We start from the raw sequence: 22,011 nt of genomic DNA, 5'->3' as shown, positions 1-22,011 counted from the left end.
AAGTTTTGACCCTTCCCTGTGAAACTCTAAAAATTTAAATAGTATCATATGTGTAGCTGAAATATAGCTCTTTTGAACTAATCCGTTTGTTTAAATCGGCTCAGCCGTTTCGAAGATACAGGGTGTACTTTACGGAAACCTTTGAATACCCCTCACCACATCATTCTTAGAGATACAGGAAAAATTGTCAAACAAAAATTGTTGAGATTATCGTCAACTTCAAAGACCGGACGTTTTTTGTTAGACCAAAACTTACTGTCCTCAAGGGATCAACCAAATTTTCCTCCGAATCCGAGGTCAACTAGTATCTACCGTGTCTCTTATATAACGAAAAACAAAGATAAAATAGATAATTTCTAAAAGATTACAGAAAATGATATTTCACCTTGAATCAGTTAATTTTGTAACAAGCCTTAATATTACGAACGAATTTCATTTGCCTAATTGACTTACTGCTCTTCCCCCATACTAATTGGTAATGACACCTCTAAGAGTGTCTCATTTCGCTCACTTAGCGACCGTTCACGTCTTCGCTTAAAATTTTCCACTGCGGAAAATCTCATAAGGACCAATCAAAGATTGATTTCACGCTCGTAAAGGTTGTCGCGTATACAATGTTGCCGCAAATGAACACCCGTTGTGCTACAGCAGGACATAGCTTATTGGAGCAGGAAATTTTGATGTAGATGCTAATGATCTCATGTCACGGTATATCCGGGCACAGTCAACTTGATTGTGCGATTACGCTTGTTGGCTATATTTACGTGGATAATGGAAAATGTACTTGTAGACTTCTTCCGACACTTGAACTGGCCTTCCCTATTCTCGCTTTAATTAAATAAAGTGTAACAACGTTCATAAACTATCAACCGATGTAGTGGAGACAATGCGTCTTTGTTTTACTTTTAAAAAAGCCGAAGAAGAAATTGTAAAACATTTACAATTTACGTAATAGTTTTGGAATTGCGTCTTGAAAAGGCCTCTTCGCTGCAAAAAGTGAGTAGGGATATTTAAACGTTCCCAAGCTCTGCGTTTCGGCTGGTGACAAACGCGATGGGTAATGGGATCCAGATCCGAGTCCAAGTATATACCCTTTATAAAACGTCAAGAGTTTTGGCACGAATGTTGAAATTGTTGAAATGATAATTCGCGAAAAAGAAAATGTTGACTTTCAGCATTTATTTCATCAAACAACTTCTTCAACTACCGCCTGACAGGATGACGCGCCCTCTTTAACCGATCCTTTGGTTTTTAAGTATTCGAATTATCAAACAACTATCACAAATTACGTCGGGGTCAGCGAAAATGTTAAAATAATAATTCGAGAAAAATAAAATCGTAATTGTTCACTTTTATTGATAAATCTATAGAATATACAATATTTACTCATCGATTCAATCTACCTAGATGCATCTTTCTTTAAGCATGATCATTTCAATCTGCATTGTTGACAGGATGAGATTCGACGCAAGGTTGGTATTTCTTAAATGTAACACACTGTATATCTTAACGTCAAATTTTGCATTGTTTTTCCTGTCCTGTGTTTAATTATATTGATGTATCACAACCTAAATTTTTTTATTTCCCTTATTTTTGCAGGTATAATACAAAATAGGTTTCCAAACAGTTACAGTTACTATTTGATGGGAAAATATACCGCCGGCCCAAGGCAGGGCCCAAGGGCTTGGCCTGGTAAATGTTTCCCGGGCTTTGGTCTACCGAGAGGAACCGTTGGTTTGTGGATTTAAATGTGGTTGTACAGACACGGAAGATTCTGAACACTCTGGTTCTACTAATGACGCTGTTGTATCAGAAAACATGAAAAAGTGCTGAAAATCGTGATGGATAATACAGTGGCAAGAGATAGCTTACATTTTAAAGACATCAAAAAGTAGTGTTTACACTACCGTGCTGCATGAACATTTGGACATGCACAATCTGTTTTCCAGGTGGATACCGCGCCTGCTCAGATCTGAGCAAAAACAACAAAGTACTGGCTATTCAATGCAATTTTTGGGGCTGTTCAATGGTCCACCACTAAACGCGTCAAAACAGTTTTCAGATGAATGGAAATTGGGCTATAAAAGCCAATCGCAAACGCACCGGCATGGTTATGGCTGCAGTGTTTCGGGATGCACACTGTATATTGGCCAAGGAAAAACTATGTCTCATCAAGACAATGCACCGTATCACAAATCGTGAAAAACAATGCAAATTTGAACCCACTATATTAATCAGACCTGGCACCACTGGAATTTTTCAGATTTCAAATGGATGCTCCATGGAAAAAGATTTAGCTCCGATGATGAAGTGATCGCCGCTAAAAACGATCCTTTCGGAGGCAAATAGAAATCAATCTTTAAGAAAGGTATAGAAACATTTGAGAAGCGTTGAGAACAGTGTATCTCTAGAAGGAGACTATGTTGAAGAATAAAAAAGAATTTTGTAAAAAAAATGTTAATAGTTTTCCTTATGAAATGACTTGTTTCTATCGTCAGTCATTTTTATTGATTGGTATCGGCTGCCTTAGTTACCATGGATATAATAAACAAAACAAAATCGCCATGAATCCATGGCCTACTCTTATAGTAGAAACCAATTTCGAAAGAAAATTCAAAAGGCTGTAACTTTTGAACTAGTAGCCCAATCTTGGAACTGTTTGAAATTATGGATTCTACAGGCCACATTCTATAAGAAAATGTTTTATTCCCGGTCGATCTGAGACAATTTTTTTTTTCGGGGCAAAAAAAAGGCAGTGTATAACCTTCCTTTATACCAAAAATCGACTACACCAAAATTTCTCTGGAAAACACTTTTTCGTATTAATTTTGGTGCGTAGAATCCAAAACAATTCGTACTTTTTCGATTAGACTTCTCAATCAAAAGTTATAGACTAGAAACCAATTTCGAAAGATAATTCAAAAGGCTGTAACTTTTGAACTAGTAGCCCAATCTTGGAACTGTTTGAAATTATGGATTCTACAGGCCACATTCTATAAGAAAATGTTTTTCCCCTCGTCTGGTAGATCCTTAGACTATGAAAGAAAGGGGACCCGTAATAGAGCGCGCGCGCGTGAAGCAAATTGCGATCATACTGCCACCACCAGTGGCGCCCGCTCGGGTATTACATTAGGAAATTACAATTTATTTATACTGCCATCATGGTATGATTAACCTGTGCGTACAGTTGTCGGACATAATATTAGGTTCTTATCTGAATAGAGAGACAAAAAACGCGATAAACGTAAACATACGACTGGACTTTGATCGTTTCAGAAACTGGGTTCGCGATATAAGCGCCATATTATTGAAAGTAAAGGGTTTTTCCGGGGGTTTTTCATTAAGAGCGCTCGAACTTTGAAATGAAATAAAACAACCTGTTTAAGTGATATTACCACAAGTTTTATAATATTTTAAAGGATATTCGATGACATTATTTATGAAAAATAATTTCAGTGAAATGGCCCCCGCGACTCCGCTGTGGACGTTGCATTGTGGTGGACCAATTTTGGACATGTTCGCTTAAACTGGGCTGAATTTCACGAAGAAAGCGAGTTATACTGGCCTTTAGGGCAGCAATTGACTGTGATTGGTCTGCATAGACTAGGGAACTGAAAACCCAAGTCTCGGCGCAAAATCCGCCAAGTTAACGTCCCAGAAAGACCCATCTCTTGCGCACTCTGCAGAATGGGCTGCCTGGGGTTTTCTCGCACACTATTCCGAACGGCAATAATATTCTCCAACGATCTTGCGTTTCTTTGACGTACAGGAACTGCTTCATCAATCACTAACCCCGTTGTCTCAAATTTTTTATTAAACAACGGATTGTGGACTCTGCAGGATGTCCATGAAAGCCATAAATTGGACGCACCGCACGGAACGTTAGGCGAACGGAGCCCTGATTTCGATAATCAATTGTAACCATTTCTACGCAGCGTTTTTAAAATATTAATACACAACCTCACTCTCTCGTACATTAATTTGTCATTCCTGACCACTACTATATAACATCGTTAAAAAAATGTTGTATTCATTTCACTTCATCAATGACGCTCGGCCTGAAGATGACTAGTTAGGTCGAAATCGATAGCCGCATAAGACAAATACAAAACGTGTCTAAAAAGAATTTCTTTAAACCCCTTTCTCAGTTTCTTGTACTTAAGTAATAAGCTGTTGATACTATAGCAAACCGTTGACGATGACGACTGTGATAATACTGAATTGAGATGTCTTCTCCCCTAACGGGTTTAATCATAACGATCTTCAGGATATCTTGTGTTTATCGAATGTGGCGGCGATCGATGTGTATTGCTTCGAACATCGATCGATGACCTCTCTCTTTTGAAGACCAAATCCTATCTGTCGTACTACATGTAAGTGCATACAAAGGCAACATACACTGTAGTTAAACTACTCCATACAAAGTAATCAGTCGCCTAAGGGTTAGGCATCCAAACATGTACATATCTGTTACGTCATGTAACTAGATATTCACGCCGTCACTGGAATATCGCTTGCAGGTTATATCACTTACTTACTGTAATCGAGAAATTATCAATGAAAAGAAGTATAAAGCAGTATTTTATTGATGCACAAAAATATAGGACAATTGTAAGATTATGAAAATGAAGACCTTAAAAGTGTTTTATTAACTACCATGAAGATTTAATTAAATTTAGCCAAACCAGACAACGTGCCGTTTTTTATCTTGCCTATGAAATGATATTCCTGCTGGACAACGACCACTGCAACTTTTACAGTTGTACGCAGAACAATTCACCACGTTTATATCACACAGTTTTGCACACACAAACTTTATCAATAATGAAGAAATGTCAAAAAATTCACACTGCCACCGCGCTTTCATTGCCACCGAAAATATGGCGGTCGTCTCGAAATTCGCGTGAAATTCACGAATGCCGTGGATGTGGTATTACGGGTCCCCTCTCTTTCCTTGTCTAAGGGTAGATCTCGTCGAGATCTACAATCGCGCAATTGTACGTTTTGCTCCACTCTAACGGTTCGGCCTGTAGAAGGCGTCAAAGTTGGAAAATGCGAAAAACCACCTTTTCGAGAGCGACCCTCCGGGTCGCGCCGTTTCCGCACCGGGGTGTCACTTTTAATGGCACCGCTGCAAAAAGACGCTCCTCCCCGTCGCCCGACGGCTCAGAAAGCGCGAACCAAAGTTCCGGCGCCGTTTTCGAGTTTCGAATTTTTTTCTAAAATTTTCAATTTTTTCGCTTCTTATGGCAGCTACCCCGTAGGTTGCCGGGGGAATTTTCTTAACCCCACCAAAAATTGACTACAAAATTTCTCGGGAAAACACTTTTTCTTATTAATTTTGGTGCGTAGAATCCAAATCAATTCGTACTTTTTCGATCAGACTTCTCAATCAATAGTTATAGACTAGAAAGTCTTATGGTTTTTATTTTTGGTTTATCGCTAAAATTAAAAAATACATAGATTGTGATACATCAATGATATCAGGAAAAACAAAGTAAAAGAATTACGCCTAATATATACAGGGTGTCGGATTTAAATAATAGCAACATTGGGTCAGATCCCAGAAGCGGAGATCACCACTGGATCTACAAAAAAAAACATTTAAAATAAGCAATTTTTTAAGAATTAAAAAAATTGCTATTGTTTGCGTTTTGTCCGTCCGTCCGTTCGGACCCACCTACCGTTTCGAATTACTTCTAGGGGAATAGTCCTAGAGTCCTGGCATTTTTTCAGTAGGTAGCCTATACCTTAAAGGTGTGCCAGAGGGCCATCAAATTTCGCTGTCTAAAAGGCCAAAAGGCCCCCCCCCCCACGAATTATTTCCTGAGATGCTGTTTTTGAAAGTAAAACGTGTATAACTTTTACATACGACAACCAATTGGTCTCAGATATTGCATACGCATGCTTTTAGTGGTGCCAAGTAAAACTTTAGAAAATGGGGGCGGTGAGGGGGGAACACATGTTCTACCCTTCATGGTATTCTAATGAAAGGTCTCATCGAAAGGAATTAATTTCCACCAACCATAGCCCTCCTCCTCGACCTCTTATCCCTTATCCCTTATACCTCAAGAACGGATTGTCGGAAGAGGGTACTCACAAAGGGCGATTGGGACGTCTGCAAGAAATATATCCATTGGTTATTTCAAAACAAAAGATATTTCGGTTAAAAAATGCGCTTTATCTGCACAAGAGTTGTGCACAATTTATACTTGTTCTATCTTACGTTGAATACGGTAACATCCCAAGATGTGAAACTTTTCGTTTGCACCCTGTATCTCAGAAACAAGCGTAGCTAGACTGATTCTGTTTGTGATATTAAGCGTTTCACGCAAGCCTCTGTCTTTAATAACAGTCGAGATACACTAAAATTGAACATACTGTATATGTTTGGAAATAGTATGTCCACTGTTTTTTATTACCATACTTTTGTTTACGATGCAGTATGGCCATTTAAACTCCATAAAATCACAGTCAATATCTGAAAAAGCCATAAGAAAGGCCCGAGATCTGTGGGTAATTCTTAGTATGTAATGATTTACCAAGCTGAGACCCTATAGTTACAGTTGGCCACTCGGGAAAAATAATATAAGCAGAACCAACCAACTTTCGAGTCAAAGCGACGGACGGTTCGCGGCACATTTTATGTGTTGGGACGGGAGACATTAACGGAAAGGGAGCTGGATAAAATGGAGAATTTTGAGCGTAAGGAAACGCAAGAACAAATAAAATATATTACGCAACAACCTAACGATACCAGGGGAACCTTCTGCGGGATAAAAACCCCGGCATATTCCAAATAAATGTCAAATATACGAAACAAAACTACGGCAACAAAATGAAAGAGAAAATACACAAATAAAACATTTCAAATTGTACGATAAAATCAAGTAATCAAATCTATCAGTTAAACAAATTGACAAAACAAATCACACGAGACAACATAAATGCATGTGGAAAACATGATAAATGAATTTATTACAAGAACATGTACGATCAATTGAGATAAAACAACTCGTAAAATGATAAATTGCGTAATAATGTAAAGAAAAACATCGATGTACAACAGATGCAGCGAACAATCTGTCAAATTACCTCGCAAATTACAGGACCCCACTTCTAATAGGCTCAAGTTCAAGAGCTGCAATCTGCACGAGATGAAGGAGAAACATATTCAGCTCAGAATCGAACTGCTTGCTGTATTCCCTCCAATGAATAGTTAAATCCAAACGTACAGAACAACACACTAATAATAAACTGATAACCTGAATACACAAATAAATACTTAATAAAACAATATAAAGGAATCACCTGTACAGGATAACAAATAAATATGAATCCGATAATGGCACATAAACAAAAGCTTGAAATACGCCACGCTTCTGTGTCAGTATTTTATGCAAAATGAACTTTTTTGCAGCTTTCCATAAGGAATATTCTATTGTTTCTGTCGGCATTAAATAATTGAGGTAACGCTGTAGTCTCTCGTTTGTGTTTCGGTTTAGTAATTTGTAGTAGTTTGTCTTGAGGGGTTCACGTGATCCGTCAGCGTTTTTTTAAGTTTAACAGTTAACCGGACCTGCTCGACCAATCCACCTGTTTTCAAACATGTCATGTAAATAAATACGGACATGTATTGCATAATGGGGTGGAGCCCCATCCTGCTGAAACCACATGTACGCCGTCGCACAATTTGCCTAATTGACTGAGTACATTTCTCTATCCCGAATAATGCGACACCAGACCGTAATTGACCAGGGATGTTATCATCCAGTGTGAATTTTCCCTTACAGCTCTTGATTAAGAGTATGCGGTATGGATGAAGTTGATTTTTGACTCATTCCCGCATCACTAGCAAGCCTCCTGGAATTCAATAACTACCGATCCTAAAACCCAACTTTTTCGTCTTCGTTCGTTACTGGTTTGTTGAAAACGGCCAAACAAATTATCGGTGGCTGTGCGAACGTTTTAAACTTTGAACTTTGATAAGCAGAGAACCTTGGCAGATGGCCTCATAGTGCCTTCTTTTTGGTTTTTTTTAACTTCAACTTCAAAACTTTAAAAATTGAAAAACGGTACAGGTTTAAAACAGGGCTCATATTATATCGACTATTGCAAGTAATATTTAGAGTTCAAAGAGACATTTGCATACCTTTCGAGACAGTGTTACGCCATTTTTAAAAGAATTTCTTTTTCAGAAACATGTTCCCGCCAAACCTAATTGAGGCCGCCATCGGACAGGTATGAGAAACACACACCGAGCTAGTGTGACCAATACCTACTCCCCTTCTTTCAATCTTTCCCAAATTCTTTACGTTTATTTTTGAGCACGCACTTCTTGTCTCTCGTATAGCTAACTGAATATACCGAGTACCCACACTATGGCCTTAATTTGTTATCACTTATTGAAAATGGTTCCTTTTTACAGGGACAAATCTCGATAAAAGTCCCCGAGCAGTACAAGGCCAATCCGCGGTACTACAACAAGACTTTCGACCTGAAAGACCGTACGTATCTATTATACCAATTGTCGATAGTGGATAAAATAAGCTGTACAATTTAGAATGTTTAATAACAATCATATTACAGACTACACAGAGTGGGAGTTTGAAGAAAAACTGGAATTGAGGAGTACAAACGTTTTGGGTTTGGTAACTTTTAGCGTGGTGCTAGGAGTTACAATAGGCAAAATGGGTCACCGAGGACAACCTCTGCTCATATTTTTCGAAAGGCTGAGCGAAGCTATGATGATTATAACTGGATGGGTCATATGGTGAGTAAGTTGATTTTAAATGTGTAACTTGAATTAGTTTGGTAGGTTATCGCCTGTAGGTGTCTTCTTCTTGGTAATTGCGCAGATTATGGACATACCAAGTTTCGCGGCTTTGCTGGGACAGCTGGGATTGTACTTTGGCACAGTACTTTTGGGTTTATTCCTGCACGGATTTGGGACATTATCCGTTATTTACTTTGTATGTACGCGGACGCTGCCATTTAGAACAATCGCAGGTCTTAGTCAAGTGTTAGCCACGGCTTTTGGAACAGCCTCCAGGTAAGCATTGGTGGTTTATTTCCCCAGGATCATTCCACGTTTTAGTTCCGCGACCATGCCCATAACAATCCAAACACTAGATAACATGGGTTTGGATCCGAGAGTGACACGGTTCGTTATACCAGTCGGGGCGACTATTAACATGGACGGAACCGCCTTGTACGAGGCAATTGCTGCTATTTTCATAGCTCAGCGAAACGGACTGGATTTGGGGATAGGACATGCAGCTGCAATATGGTAAACTTGATTTTACCGACTAAACTCCAGCATTACATTTCAGCATCACTGCCACAGCGGCCAGCATAGGCGCTGCTGGAATTCCACAGGCAGGTCTAGTAACGATGGTTATGGTTTTGGACACTGTCGGTTTGCCTGCTGATCAGATTTCAATTATATTGGCCGTAGATTGGCTACTGTAAGTAGCACAAAAGTGTCCATTAGCTGAGCTAATCGAATACATTTTAGGGACCGGTTCCGCACAACCATTAACGTAATGTGCGACTGCCTTGGGGCGCGATTGGTCGATATGTTGAGCGCTTCGGATTTAAGAAAGATGGACGAACTGGACAAAGCGAATGCAGATACACACGAATTAGTTGAAGTCGTAAAAGGAGACGTGTAAATAACTCGAGATTTAAACGTTTCAGTTTCTTTTGCCATGTCCACCAAATAAGGGTAGTTGCGATCTTTCATATCACTGTACATACCTGTAGCGTGTCCAGGTTTATACATATAGTCATTTATAAATATTGATATTTTTGGAGTAACTTTTGACATTGGACAATAATTAGAGGCACTAGATCTATCCACTGGATGGTAGAGCGTTTATGGCAGTTCTAAACTGTTTTAGCCATCATGTTTTGTATCATTGTTTGTAAATATTTCGCATGTTTTTCAGTTATAGGCACCCACCTATTTATTTATTGTAAAATTCGTTAAAATTAGCGTTATGGATTTTGATAAAACTGTACGTTTTGAATTGCATTTAACAATTGTTTTTATTACGTTACTACTAAGTTATACGCTCTATGAATATAATTTTAAGATATTTGTTATAAATTAGGGACCAATTTTAGTTTTTTTTTAATTGTTAACTGAAGTTAAGTTCTCGTGAAATTTATTTATGTAAAGATCCATGTAAGCTTCAAATGTCTGTCTAATCTGAATGTCTTTATCCATACAGTTTATAAACGTAGAAGAAGGATAAATGGTTTTATTGGTCCAGTTGTTAAATTACCAATTTTATTAGAGATAATCATTATTGTTGTTTTTATAAAAATCAATGTTACTACCTACATAAAATTTTAATGGTAATTATGTACCTACAGTAGTTATCCCAGACATCTATAAAAATACCTACTGTTCCCGTTAATGTCATAGGTACTTTATGTGCAGTGACCTAAAAAATAGTCATACTTTATTGAGAGTACTTCTAAGTCATATATCTAATACGTAAATATTGTCATTATTTTCAATAAGTAAGTACCTAGTGTTATTTAAGTACAGTGTGCAGCTTTACGAAATGTTTGTTTTTGATGTACAAAAATAAAGCACAAGGAAATATTCTTTCTTTAACATTAATTTAATCAGGTGTAATGCAACCCCACTTAGTTGCACGACTTCACGTAACTCTTGGATAGGAATTTTTTGTCAATTGACAAATTCTAGGGCGCCCATTTTTCCGGATCTTCTCACCGGGGATATTTGCGGCGCCAAAGATTAATCCTTCCATTCAATTTACTTATATCACATTACAACCCTTCTTTTTGTTCACATCATGAAATACATATAAAAGGAAATGGACCACATTCGAGACTATGTTCTTCCCCGACCCTAACAAAACTACATTTCTCGTTATCTCAACAACAAAAGTTAAAAAAAGTCTTTGGTGTGCCATAACTTGACCTCAGCGCTTTTGGATGGGACAGATCACCTACCTCAGACCATTGAATAAAAAATTTTTTATTCAATGCTCAGATGTAAAAAATAAGTACCTACTTTTTTTGAAAAATTTAGTCTGTTTTTATAACTCTACTATAAAGGCTTTCCACTATAACATCCTAATCTCTTTGTTGCATTTTAATTACCAATCCTAGAAAGTTTTTTTTCGGTATACCGTAAAGAAAAAAAAATTCTTTTTCGGCGCACCCTAATTCTGAACCTATCTTCTTGTTATGAGTAAAAATCAAGGAACAATAAACGTTCCTCAAGATAGGACGCGAACAGATAAATTAAAAAAAAAAAGAATTTTTTCATTCCCATATTAATACTGATATACATTTTTTATTCAATGTATACATATAATGCTCCATTGATGTGAGGAATTCAATTGCGACAATTATCCAGGATAATATACCTAGATATTTTATAGTTTCAACTTGTTCCATTTTGACACATCTTTAGCAGTATGATTGTTCGTAAGATAAAAAATTTGAGTGGCGTTAGAGAAAAATGTACAACTTTGGTTTTGTGCTAACCAGAGCTGTGCAAGCCACACCAAAAAAGGGAAGGGTCCGTTAACTTAGCCCCCCCACTGAGAGATTTCATAGTCGTATTATTTTGAAATGAATGCGCTCGTTATGCGCTCATATGCGCCACCGATAATAACTCTTGCGCCATTATCGTTTTTTAGAAATCCGAAAAAACATTTGGGGGGGGCCAAGTGAACGTAGCCCCCCCCCCCAGTACGTATTTTGTCCCTTGTAACTAGGTCACCTGATACATTTGGTTATGCGCTCAATTGCGCCACTTGAATTAAAGCTAGCGCCATTACGGTTAAGCCGTGACAAATTTTCAAAAAGTGGGGGGGCCAACTTAACGTTTTTAAAAGTTACTTTTTTTTAACATCTTTTCATACGAAATTGTACTCTCAGGTATGCGCTGAAATGCGCCGTAAAAAGATATCTTTGCGCCATTATTGTTTTTTGGTTATCCTTAAATATATTTGGGGGGGGGCCAAGTGAACGGAATCCCCCATAACGCATTTTGCTACCGGTATTTGTGCCACTTGATACATCTGGTTATGAGCTCAATTGCGCCACTTGAATTAAAGCTAGCGCCATTACGGTTAAGCCATAAAAAAATTTTAAAAAGTGGGGGGGGGGGCTAACTTAACGTTTTCAAAAGTTACGTTTTTTAACATGTTTTTTCTACTACATCGTACCTTTCATCATGCGCTAAAATGCGCCGTAAACAAAAATCTTGGCGCCATTATAGTGTTTCAGAAACACTATACAGGGTGTTTTTTTGGGAGCTTTAGTTAAACGATTCTGGGAAAGTAAAATAGGTAGGTTTTTAAAAATTTGTATTTAGGAGTTACTCCGAAGGCCGAATCGATGTAAAATATTTTCAAAATGGACGCACTTCCGGAAATAACTTTTGAAAACGCTAAGTTAGACCCTCCACTTTTTAAAAAATTTTTATGGCTTAACCGTAATGGCGCTAGCTTTAATTCAAGTGGCGCAATTGAGCTCATAACCAGATGTATCAAGTGACACAAATACCGGTAGCAAAATGCGTTATAGGGGATTTCGTTCACCCCCCCCCCCCCCCCCAAATATATTTAAGGATAACCAAAAACCAATAATGGCGCAAAGATATCTTTTTACGGCGCATTTCAGCGCATACCTGAGAGTACAATTTCGTATGAAAAGATGTTAAAAAAAAGTAACTTTTAAAAACGTTAAGTTGGCCCCCCCACTTTTTGAAAATTTGTCACGGCTTAACCGTAATGGCGCTAGCTTTAATTCAAGTGGCGCAATTGAGCGCATAACCAAATGTATCAGGTGACCTAGTTACAAGGACAAAATACGTACGGGGGGGGGGGCTACGTTCACTTGCCCCCCCCCCAAATGTTTTTTCGGATTTCTAAAAAACGATAATGGCGCAAGAGTTATTATTGGTGGCGCATATGAGCGCATAACGAGCGCATTCATTTCAAAATAATACGACTACCAAATCTCTCAGTGGGGGGGCCAAGTTAACGGACCCAAACAACACATTGCTTATATATTTATAATGACTCCTGTCATCAATGACAGATTGGCATTAATCAAAAGCTCTATATGAAAATTGAAATTTTCTGTTAAAATACGATTTCCGGTAGGTAAAATTTAATACAAAACTCGTCAGCAAAATGACGCTACTTTAATCAAATTGAAGTACTCGCCCCCAAAGAAGGCTCGTACTTGAATATTTACTCGTCAGTATAGGTAATGAGTTATATTTCCCTATAAATAGCTAACACACAAGTAGTTCCTATATAAATATAAATCGTATTGATTTGAACTATTTGGTGAATTAAATCCAATGGAATTAAGCTTTTTTTAGAACTGAAAAAAGGCTTAAACAATAAAGGTGCCATATTATGAAGGCTTAATTCCTTTCGGAGATGCTAAATCAGAAAACACTACCACGGCAAATTTCATTTATTAATAATTTTTTATTTTAGCAATTTATGCTACGGTAAAAGGGAGTAAAGGCATTCAATGATCATTGAATAACACGTAATGGTCTATTCTCTATTGTATTTATACAATGGCGCTGTGTAGGGTAAAAATTCTATTTGCAACTTTTTAAATAAACTAGATATCAGTAATTTATTTTAGTTTGAATTAATTCATGCCCAGCTCTGGTGCTTACCACCATTTTGTTGTGATTAACCCACAACCTTAACTTATCTAAATCGAATGCCTTGTGCCGAATAACACAGAGCAGTATCATCTGCTAAGCAAGTCAAACTTTCGTGGAGGTAGGCTAGACACAGGTCATTGATATAAATGAGGAATAAAATTGGACCAAGAACTGATCATTGAGGAAGGCATTCCGCAATGATTTACTCACTGCTCCCTTATAGCGTACAGATTTTGCCCGATTTCGTGGATAGCTCTTAAAACATTCTAAGGATGTACCCCGAATACCTACAGTCCATAATTTATGTAACAAATTATCGTGATCCACGGAATCCAACGCTTTAGTGATGTCAATGAAAATCCCGCTAAAAGTCAATCAAGAAGCTGTGAAGAAAAATTTAATAACGCATCTTCCGTTGATTTTCCCTCCCTAAAACCATATGGATTTCCGACTAGTACCTGTTTATTTTGTTTCAAAAAATTTAGCAAACGTTTTTTCGTAAGTTTGTCAAACATTTTAGTAAATACAGGAAGTAATGAAATTGGCCTATAATTATTCATATTTGTAACATCGCTCTTTTTGTGTTTTGGGATCACTAATGCTTTTTTTAGTGAATCCGGAAATGTACGAATTTCTACACTAGAATTAAAAAAATCAGATATGATAGGCGAAATGATATCCTTGACATTTTCACAGTATTTACCGATATACCATCAATTCCTGGACTTTTGTTACATGTTAGGGTTTTTACCTCCTCTCTGCAAGTGGGGCTACAAAAGAAAGATTTCTCAACCGATGTAATTGAAAATAGACGGTTTTTCCCGGAAGGATTGCGGCATGACTAATCTTTCATGGCGCCTCCGTGTCTATCGGGATTTCTGGAATATTCGCTACAATATTTTGGAGGTCGCCATTAATAAACATTTTTGATTAATTATAAAGTTATACAGAAAATCACTATTAGAAATTTTGTAAAAAATGAAATTGTATTTGGGAATTAGGGTATTCATTTGAAATTGATCAATATATTCAACCTTGTTGTTGGAATGGATACAAGTTTTTTCAAATAAATTTTGAAGATACTTTTCAGCTAAGTTGCTAAAAGAAAAAGGCTGAATATCCAATCAGTAGGTAAATAGCCAAGTTATTAAAGGGGCTCACCGTCGGCAATTATTTAAACATTATAATAAATTTCCGATTGTTATCCAAGAAAGGGGAGTCCAAACCCCTAATTGGAAATAAGAAAGTCCTATTTCACGTCTCCTTTTATAAGTCAATCGAGATCTCGACAACAAAATACCGCAGTCTTGGTGTTTTCAGCATTTGTATTATCGAGTTATTCCTGCATCGATTACTCGGCCAATGCCGAAGTCCATAATTTACGAATTTCTGTCAAAGGAATGCTTTTATAAATCGATCGAAATATCGGCAACGGAACATCGTATAGCTCTCTGGAAGGCTCAGAACCTAACGTTACTTAATGCAATAATTACTTAATGCAAAAAGAGGACACGGTCGGCGTAGTGTCAGTCCGCGAAGTGGGAATGGTCCGCGTTGTGTCCCTTGTACACTTGTCGGCGATGTGGGCACTGTCTTAGTCGGCGATACGGACCATAAAAAAATCGTGTTGGCGTTGTAGGCATTTGGCAAAATGTCCTAGATCTGTTCGCAAATATGCAACACTATTCATACCCCTCATGTTAGATTATTCTTAAATTATAAGAATTAAAAAGGGAAACTGTACCGTGCAACCAGTTGGCACTTTATTTTATTTTATCGCCACTGATATAATTATTACTGCAATTTTAAGTTATTTTTTCTCTTTTTAATTTGTTGTAGCGCATTTGGAATTAATATTTAACCTCAACACAATAATTGTTTAATGAGGTACCTATTTGCAGTTCATCTACTCACATTTATTCGTTTTTATTTATTATTTATTAGAACATATACTAATTGATATTTTTAGTGTATTTTTGTGTATATCCAAATGGTGAACGTTGAAATAAAAGTATCTATCTATCTCATTCTCATTATTTATTCCAGTTCGAATTTAATATTCGTAGCTAAAGACATGACAACGTCTGTCGGGCCAACTAGCTGTAAATAATTAAACGGGTGTAATTACATTTACGTTATAATTATAATATAATTCTAATTGAATAGTTAATCTAATTAACGAAATAGAATCTACATTTATTACAACCTGTTTACCTAAAATAATTACAAAGAACTCACTCAATCGGAAGTTTTCCTTAATTGAAATCAAAGTAACATGCGGTTAAAAGAAAGAATGGCTTTTTATTGGAAATTCTAATCTAATTTGCGTGACTTTACATAGAAATACAGAAGTAGAAAACAAAGCGGCTTAAAATGCCAATAGATCAAAATCTCAGGGCAAGAAATATGCATAGAAAAATGTGTCATATTTTTCTCTTGGTTTTAATACCCATGCTTTAAAAATGTACGTTAAAACTTAAAAAATCTTCTATTTTACAATCATCCAGATAAATTTTTAACATCACCATGGACAAAATTTACAACTTATTTCTGCGCGAAGAAATCGAAAAAAATTGACAGACATTCCAAACTGCGTTATTCTTCTATTTCTCGAGATATTTACATTGAAAAACTGTATATAGACCATACTTTAACAGAAATGAAACTATCGAGTTAAACGCGCTGTTACTCTAACCTAGTCATAAATTATTATAACTAGTATCTCGGGATTAAATAGTCCCAACTTGTAATCCCGCCTTACACCTCGAGTGTGATCCCGATTTGGATGTCAGGATTAGGTATAATGCCGACGTATATCTCGGGATTACGTATAATTCCGACTTATATTTCTAGATTACTTAATTTGAACTACCTTGTTCGTTCTAGCTATCGTAGGAACTAGCTTGGTGATTTATGATCTTACCACTCATCGCGCTTATACAAACCACTAGATACAAATGAAAATTAGTTACTGTGTATTTGTAACCTTGCATCAATTAACGCAAATTTCAATTAAAATACTAAACACGCTAAGTAATAATTACTTTTTCCTTGACCATAACCATTTTATTGCATAAAAAATTATTTTTTTAATTAATTTATTGGCACAATAAATGTGTTTGTAAACAAAATAAGAGGAAATTTCCTCGTCAAGTATCTCAATAGTTCAATTACTTGTGACGAAATAGATGAGTCACAAAAATTCACTCTGAAAAAAATGCACAAACTGTACCAAATTAAGATTGGCACTGTTACTACACACCATGATGACCACGTAGTTTTGGCATGCAGAAAATTTGATCAATCTTTTTATTTCACAAAATTGTCACGTACGTCGTCGCATTGATCAACTTCATTCCAAAATAACGTACGCGACAATTGTTTCTAGAATTTGAAGGCCATTACATTTATGTATTCATAAAAACATTTTTAAAACAACGTTTGATTATCGTATTAATGCCCTGTGGAAAAGCCGGTCAATCTAATTTGAGCGTGTGACCGGAATAGAGATGAAGCTGAATGTTATCGACGCCTCAAAAATTGCGATAGGAATATGGCAGAGGCAACTTAAAAGAATTATTTATTTTCTATTTAGTATATTCCCGAAAGTAAGGCTTTTTCATATAAAGCACATAATATGCAAATTTTGTGAAAATTGGCACCTAATGATGGTATTGTAGTTAAAAAGTGGAATATTATGCAAGTAAATACCACCATGAGCCAGTCCGCTGGGATTCCTAGTTTCAATCGACGTCACAAATCAAATAATACTTTCTGTAGATTGAAATTTCTCAACACTGTTGCACGTCGAGGTACAAGGTGTCTCAGTGAAAATTTGTAGCAATCTAAAACTTTTTAAACAAAAATCCAAAACCCGTTCCGTGCCATTTTTTTTCCAAAAACAATTCTTGCAGTAATTCATTCTCTAGTTGGAACCAGTTCGAGCAACTATTACAATAAAAAGTGTTAGTAAAACCAGTTTGGCATTATATAAAGAATTGCAGGTTAGGTTTTGAAGCATCATCCAATGTACTCTTTTGCAAATGTCCTCTTTGCCTCTACTTCTTTCATGGAGCTTTGTTCGTAATAATATCCGCCAGATTTGAACTAAATAAGACAGTCAGGCATTGGGGATGGGCCGTCTTTTGTAACGTTCCGTTGCTTTGTGTAACTGACCGAATGCGCTCTTATAGTTGGTACCATTTAGTTTGCGAAAATAACCACTTTTGCCTTTGTATTGGAAATGACAGATTGATCTTTGCGAAAAATGTTAATTTGAATTGGAAAATCCAGAGTTATTATGCTACCATTGTTTCAATTAATTATCTAAGCGTCTTAACGGGAATAGGGATTTACTAACCTTACTACCTAGCTCTGAGACAATTTTTTCTTCGGGGCAAAAAAAGGCAGTGTTATAACCTTCCTTTTTTACCAAAAATCGACTACACCAAAATTTCTCGGGAAAACACCTTTTCGTATTAATTTTGGTGCGTAGAATCCAAAACAATTCGTACTTTTTTTATTAGACTTCTCAATCAAAAGTAACTAGAAACTAGAACTAGAAACGAATGTCGAAAGAAAATTCAAAAGGCTGTAACTATTGAACTAGTAGCCCAATCTTGGAACTGTTTGAAATTGTGGATTCTACAGGCCACATTCTATAAGAAAACGTTTTTTCCCGGTTGATCTGAGACAATTTTTTTTTTCGGGGCAAAAAAAGGGCAGTATATAACCTTCCTTTTTTACCAAAAATCGACTATACCAAAATTTCTCGGGAAAACACTTTTTCGTATTAATTTTGGTGCGTAGAATCCAAAACAATTCGTACTTTTTCGATTAGACTTCTCAATCAAAAGTAATAGACTAGAAACCAATTTCGAAAGAAAATTCAAAAGGCTGTAACTTTTGAACTAGTAGCCCAATCTTGGAACTGTTTGAAATTATGGATTCTACAGGCCACATTCTATAAGAAAATGTTTTTTCCTGATCGGTCTGAGTAACCTAGGCAAGGATATTGTCATACTGCCATGGTTCACAATACTTTTCATTATTTATAGGTTAGTTTATATCACATGTTCCTGGCAAATTCGAAGTTGGTTTATATCATCTATTTCCTATTGTCTTTATATGGAAACGCAGTTATTGGGGTTAGCAAGGCTAATCGTATCTGCGTTGGTCATTCAACATTAATTTAAGCTTACATTCTTTATGTATCTTTATGCCTTGGTTGTTCTATCGTTGCATGTATTCACTGTAGCTGGTATTCCGCTTGTGAACCTATTGTCCCTATTTATTACTCATTAAAGATTTATCGATTTTATTACAAAGCTAATTCCGTTACTATATTGGTTCTCTCGAAACAAGGTATTACAGGAAAAGTTGTTCTGGTTATTGTTTTGTACTTGTAATGTTATAATATTGATATTACTTAAATACGGAATTGGTTGCTTTAATATTTTGTTATTGAACGTAAATAGTTATATATGGTAGCTATCGATTATTCAAAAGAGAAGTTAGAACCCCCTAGTGCCAGAGCTTTGCAAACTCGTGTGGTCCTTCCTTTTTGTTTTATTTTTGGTTTCATTTGGGCAGGTCTGGTTGGCGACCATGCATTCGCTCAGGATTGTTTCACTGAGAGACCTAGCTCTTTCCTAACTAGCTGGTCAATCCTGTTTCGTATCCTTGAAGAATCGCTACACCATACCTTGGGCATTATTCCAACCTAAGGAGCGCCCCACAACAGTATTTTTACTAAATTGATATCTCTTGGTTTCTCTTTACATTTATATGGTTTGTGTTTATTTTTTTTTTATTTTTTTAACTGCATTTGACCGGATACCTGACTTTTTATTGTGCAATTTGAGACCGTTGCATGCGTACTATAATAATATAATATATAATATAAGAACCGCCATAGTATATACATAACGTAGGAGTTCTATTCGTTCCATTCCGTCCGAGTCGATTGCTACCGAGATTTGACAGTGCCGCGAAAAGAATCTTTCAAATTGTGACTGTTTCGAGTCTATAATTTCTCTGAAAATGATTGATGTGCAATTTATTCATTACTAATAAGTAATATTAATTAAAAATTGTTTGTAAAAGCGTCATACGCGAAACACATAATTAATTTTAATGACAATTCAATAAAAATAAACATACCATGAAAAAAATTCGAAACAATAGAAAAATACTAACTAAACCTAAACAACAGTGTTGCTCACGGCCGGTACAAAAAAAAACTAAACATAAAAAATGTTACGTAAGAAACATTAGAAAAATACGAAGAATCTTTGAATGTGACTTACATTCCACCACTAATTTTAACCTCATTTGACCAGTTGAAGTTATTTGACCTACCTCTGATGTGAATGAAAAACAAACTCGATTTACTGAGTTACTAATTTTGGAATGTTCTTTTTCAGTCTGTAAACATTCATATTCATAAACAAGGTAATAACTTAATATTCTCATAAAAACCAATTAATTTCTCCCCAGAACAGGTTAGAGAACTTCAGTATAACCGTTACGAAGATATGCTAGTTACACTACTTACACTACTAAGCTTAGGAGCTGGGAAACTTCCCTTTGTCTAATAAAAATGTGAATTACAACTTAAAACTGTATTGCAATAAAGACAATCAAATTCCGACGGCTAGCTTTATTCTTTTTTTACCAAAACCGTATCTCCTTTATAGTTTTTTGCGGGATTAGTCATTTCTAATCTGAACATTATCCAGCAGAAAATTTCTCTCTTCTGGCAAAAGAACAACACTAAAAGGCGAGCTAAAAGGCCATATAAATATTGAAAAATAATCAAAAGTGTCAGATACTTTTAAGCATGCATCCCCCTTTTCATCATTCTCATTCGCTGATTTTCACTTGAAAAACCGATTTGATCATACTGGCAACTATAAAAGGTATCGAAAATACTGATGATATATTAGAATTCGAGTTCAATACATAGAATAAAAAACTTTACTTTATGTAGGTAATGCATCGGACTTCATATTCCAAATTTAACATGTGTACGGGAATTGCTGTTTTATTTTAAATCCTTGAGCTTTCAATACATCGAGGAAATAAGGGACTCGATTTTTCAATTTCCTGCCTACGGCAATTAATGAGTACTAAATCATCTGTCAAACCTTATGAGATTTCCTTTTCCCCCTTTCAATCGCCTCTTAAACTTAAAAATGATTTTAAACATGAACGTTTGTCATCATATTAAATTAAAACAAATGGGCGTTTCTTGTGAGTTCAAGCGGAGCTTTTCCATACAGTTTTGCATTGCATTCATTGCAATAACTTTAGAAAGTCCATCTAACACATTTGACATTTTATATACAACTTAAAGGGCACTGCTCAATATTATAAATGACTTGTTTCATTAATTTCATCTCCAAAAGTGTAGAACTTTCATTGTTAAATTCTTCTGTAGAAACTGCTACCATTTAAATCTGTGCTGCTACCTTTCTGGTCATCTAACAATTACAGATTGTGTGGAAAATTAGTTCTACATTCCTGTGCAAAACGATAAGCGGTCAAAATACCACCAAACAGACACCTAAATACCAGAGGCCGCCGCTGCGACATTTATGTAAGGGGTATGACTATGAACAGCCCTGTAATGGGATCGTAAGTCTTTTCTGTTGGCGGCTGAAGCTTCCTTAGCTTTTTGTAGCGTGGTTTTAATGAGGTATACAAATTATTATGTAATTTCTATACCCAGGTCGGCGGTATCAACGGTTTCGGGTTGGTCTCGGTTGCCTATGGGGTGAACTCAGTCAGAGATCCAGGAATTCAGCGATCGAATCCAGCAAATGGCGGCGGTCACTTCGGTAAACCAAAAACAAAGTGAAAGCCCAACCGGAAAATTTCCTAGCGGAAGAAAAGCAATTAGGCACAGTTACAAGCGGTTTTTATTTCAGACAATTTCGGGAAAACATATGGAAAATTCCCCCCCCCCCCTTTTGTAATTAAATAAAAGCTTACCTTGAGAATTAATTAGGCGGTAAAAAAATTACTGAAAGAGAATTTACTGGTAACTTAAGGCTCAAAAGTGATACGGTGAAATTAATTTCAAAGAAAATTATGAAAAATGGCAGTACTTCCAAAACTTACTAGTGGCGGTAAAGAGGCAAAAGACACTTACGGCAAGTAAAATGCGAAAGATAACTTCGGCAATTACAAAATGCAAAAGATCCCTCCAAAATTGAGCGTTTGCCTTATAAAGACAGCCCAATTTGGAGGAAGTGGAACATGTAAATTCCAGATCCTCACTGCATTCGCTCCGTTAGCGATGCAAATTCCGTTTTTGCTGAATT

At 36.4% G+C, this 22,011-nt stretch overlaps 2 protein-coding genes across 2 annotated transcripts in view; both read left to right on the top strand.

The window, feature by feature from the left end:
- Positions 1-8,198: 8,198 nt before the first annotated feature.
- On the top strand, positions 8,199-10,617 carry LOC116172701 (excitatory amino acid transporter 1-like; the record flags this gene model as incomplete). Its single annotated transcript, XM_031489958.1, is given in 7 exon segments — positions 8,199-8,241; positions 8,429-8,507; positions 8,590-8,773; positions 8,819-9,052; positions 9,098-9,289; positions 9,333-9,467; positions 9,518-10,617. Coding segments are annotated over 7 exon segments (1,024 nt in total), but the record flags the coding sequence as incomplete, so codon positions are not given.
- Positions 10,452-22,011, top strand: part of LOC116172699 (excitatory amino acid transporter 1-like) — a 29,094-nt gene continuing 17,534 nt past the window's right edge. The window contains exon 1 of the mRNA XM_031489956.1: positions 10,452-10,530. The gene's annotated coding sequence lies outside the window, so the exon portion shown is untranslated. The remainder of the gene's footprint in view (positions 10,531-22,011) is intronic.

Source organism: Photinus pyralis, unplaced genomic scaffold, assembly GCF_008802855.1.
Source record: "Photinus pyralis isolate 1611_PpyrPB1 unplaced genomic scaffold, Ppyr1.3 Ppyr1.4_LG5, whole genome shotgun sequence".
Classification (NCBI taxonomy): Eukaryota; Metazoa; Arthropoda; class Insecta; order Coleoptera; family Lampyridae; genus Photinus; species Photinus pyralis.
Note: the sequence above shows the minus strand (reverse complement) of the source record. Positions and strands in the feature narration are given on the sequence as shown.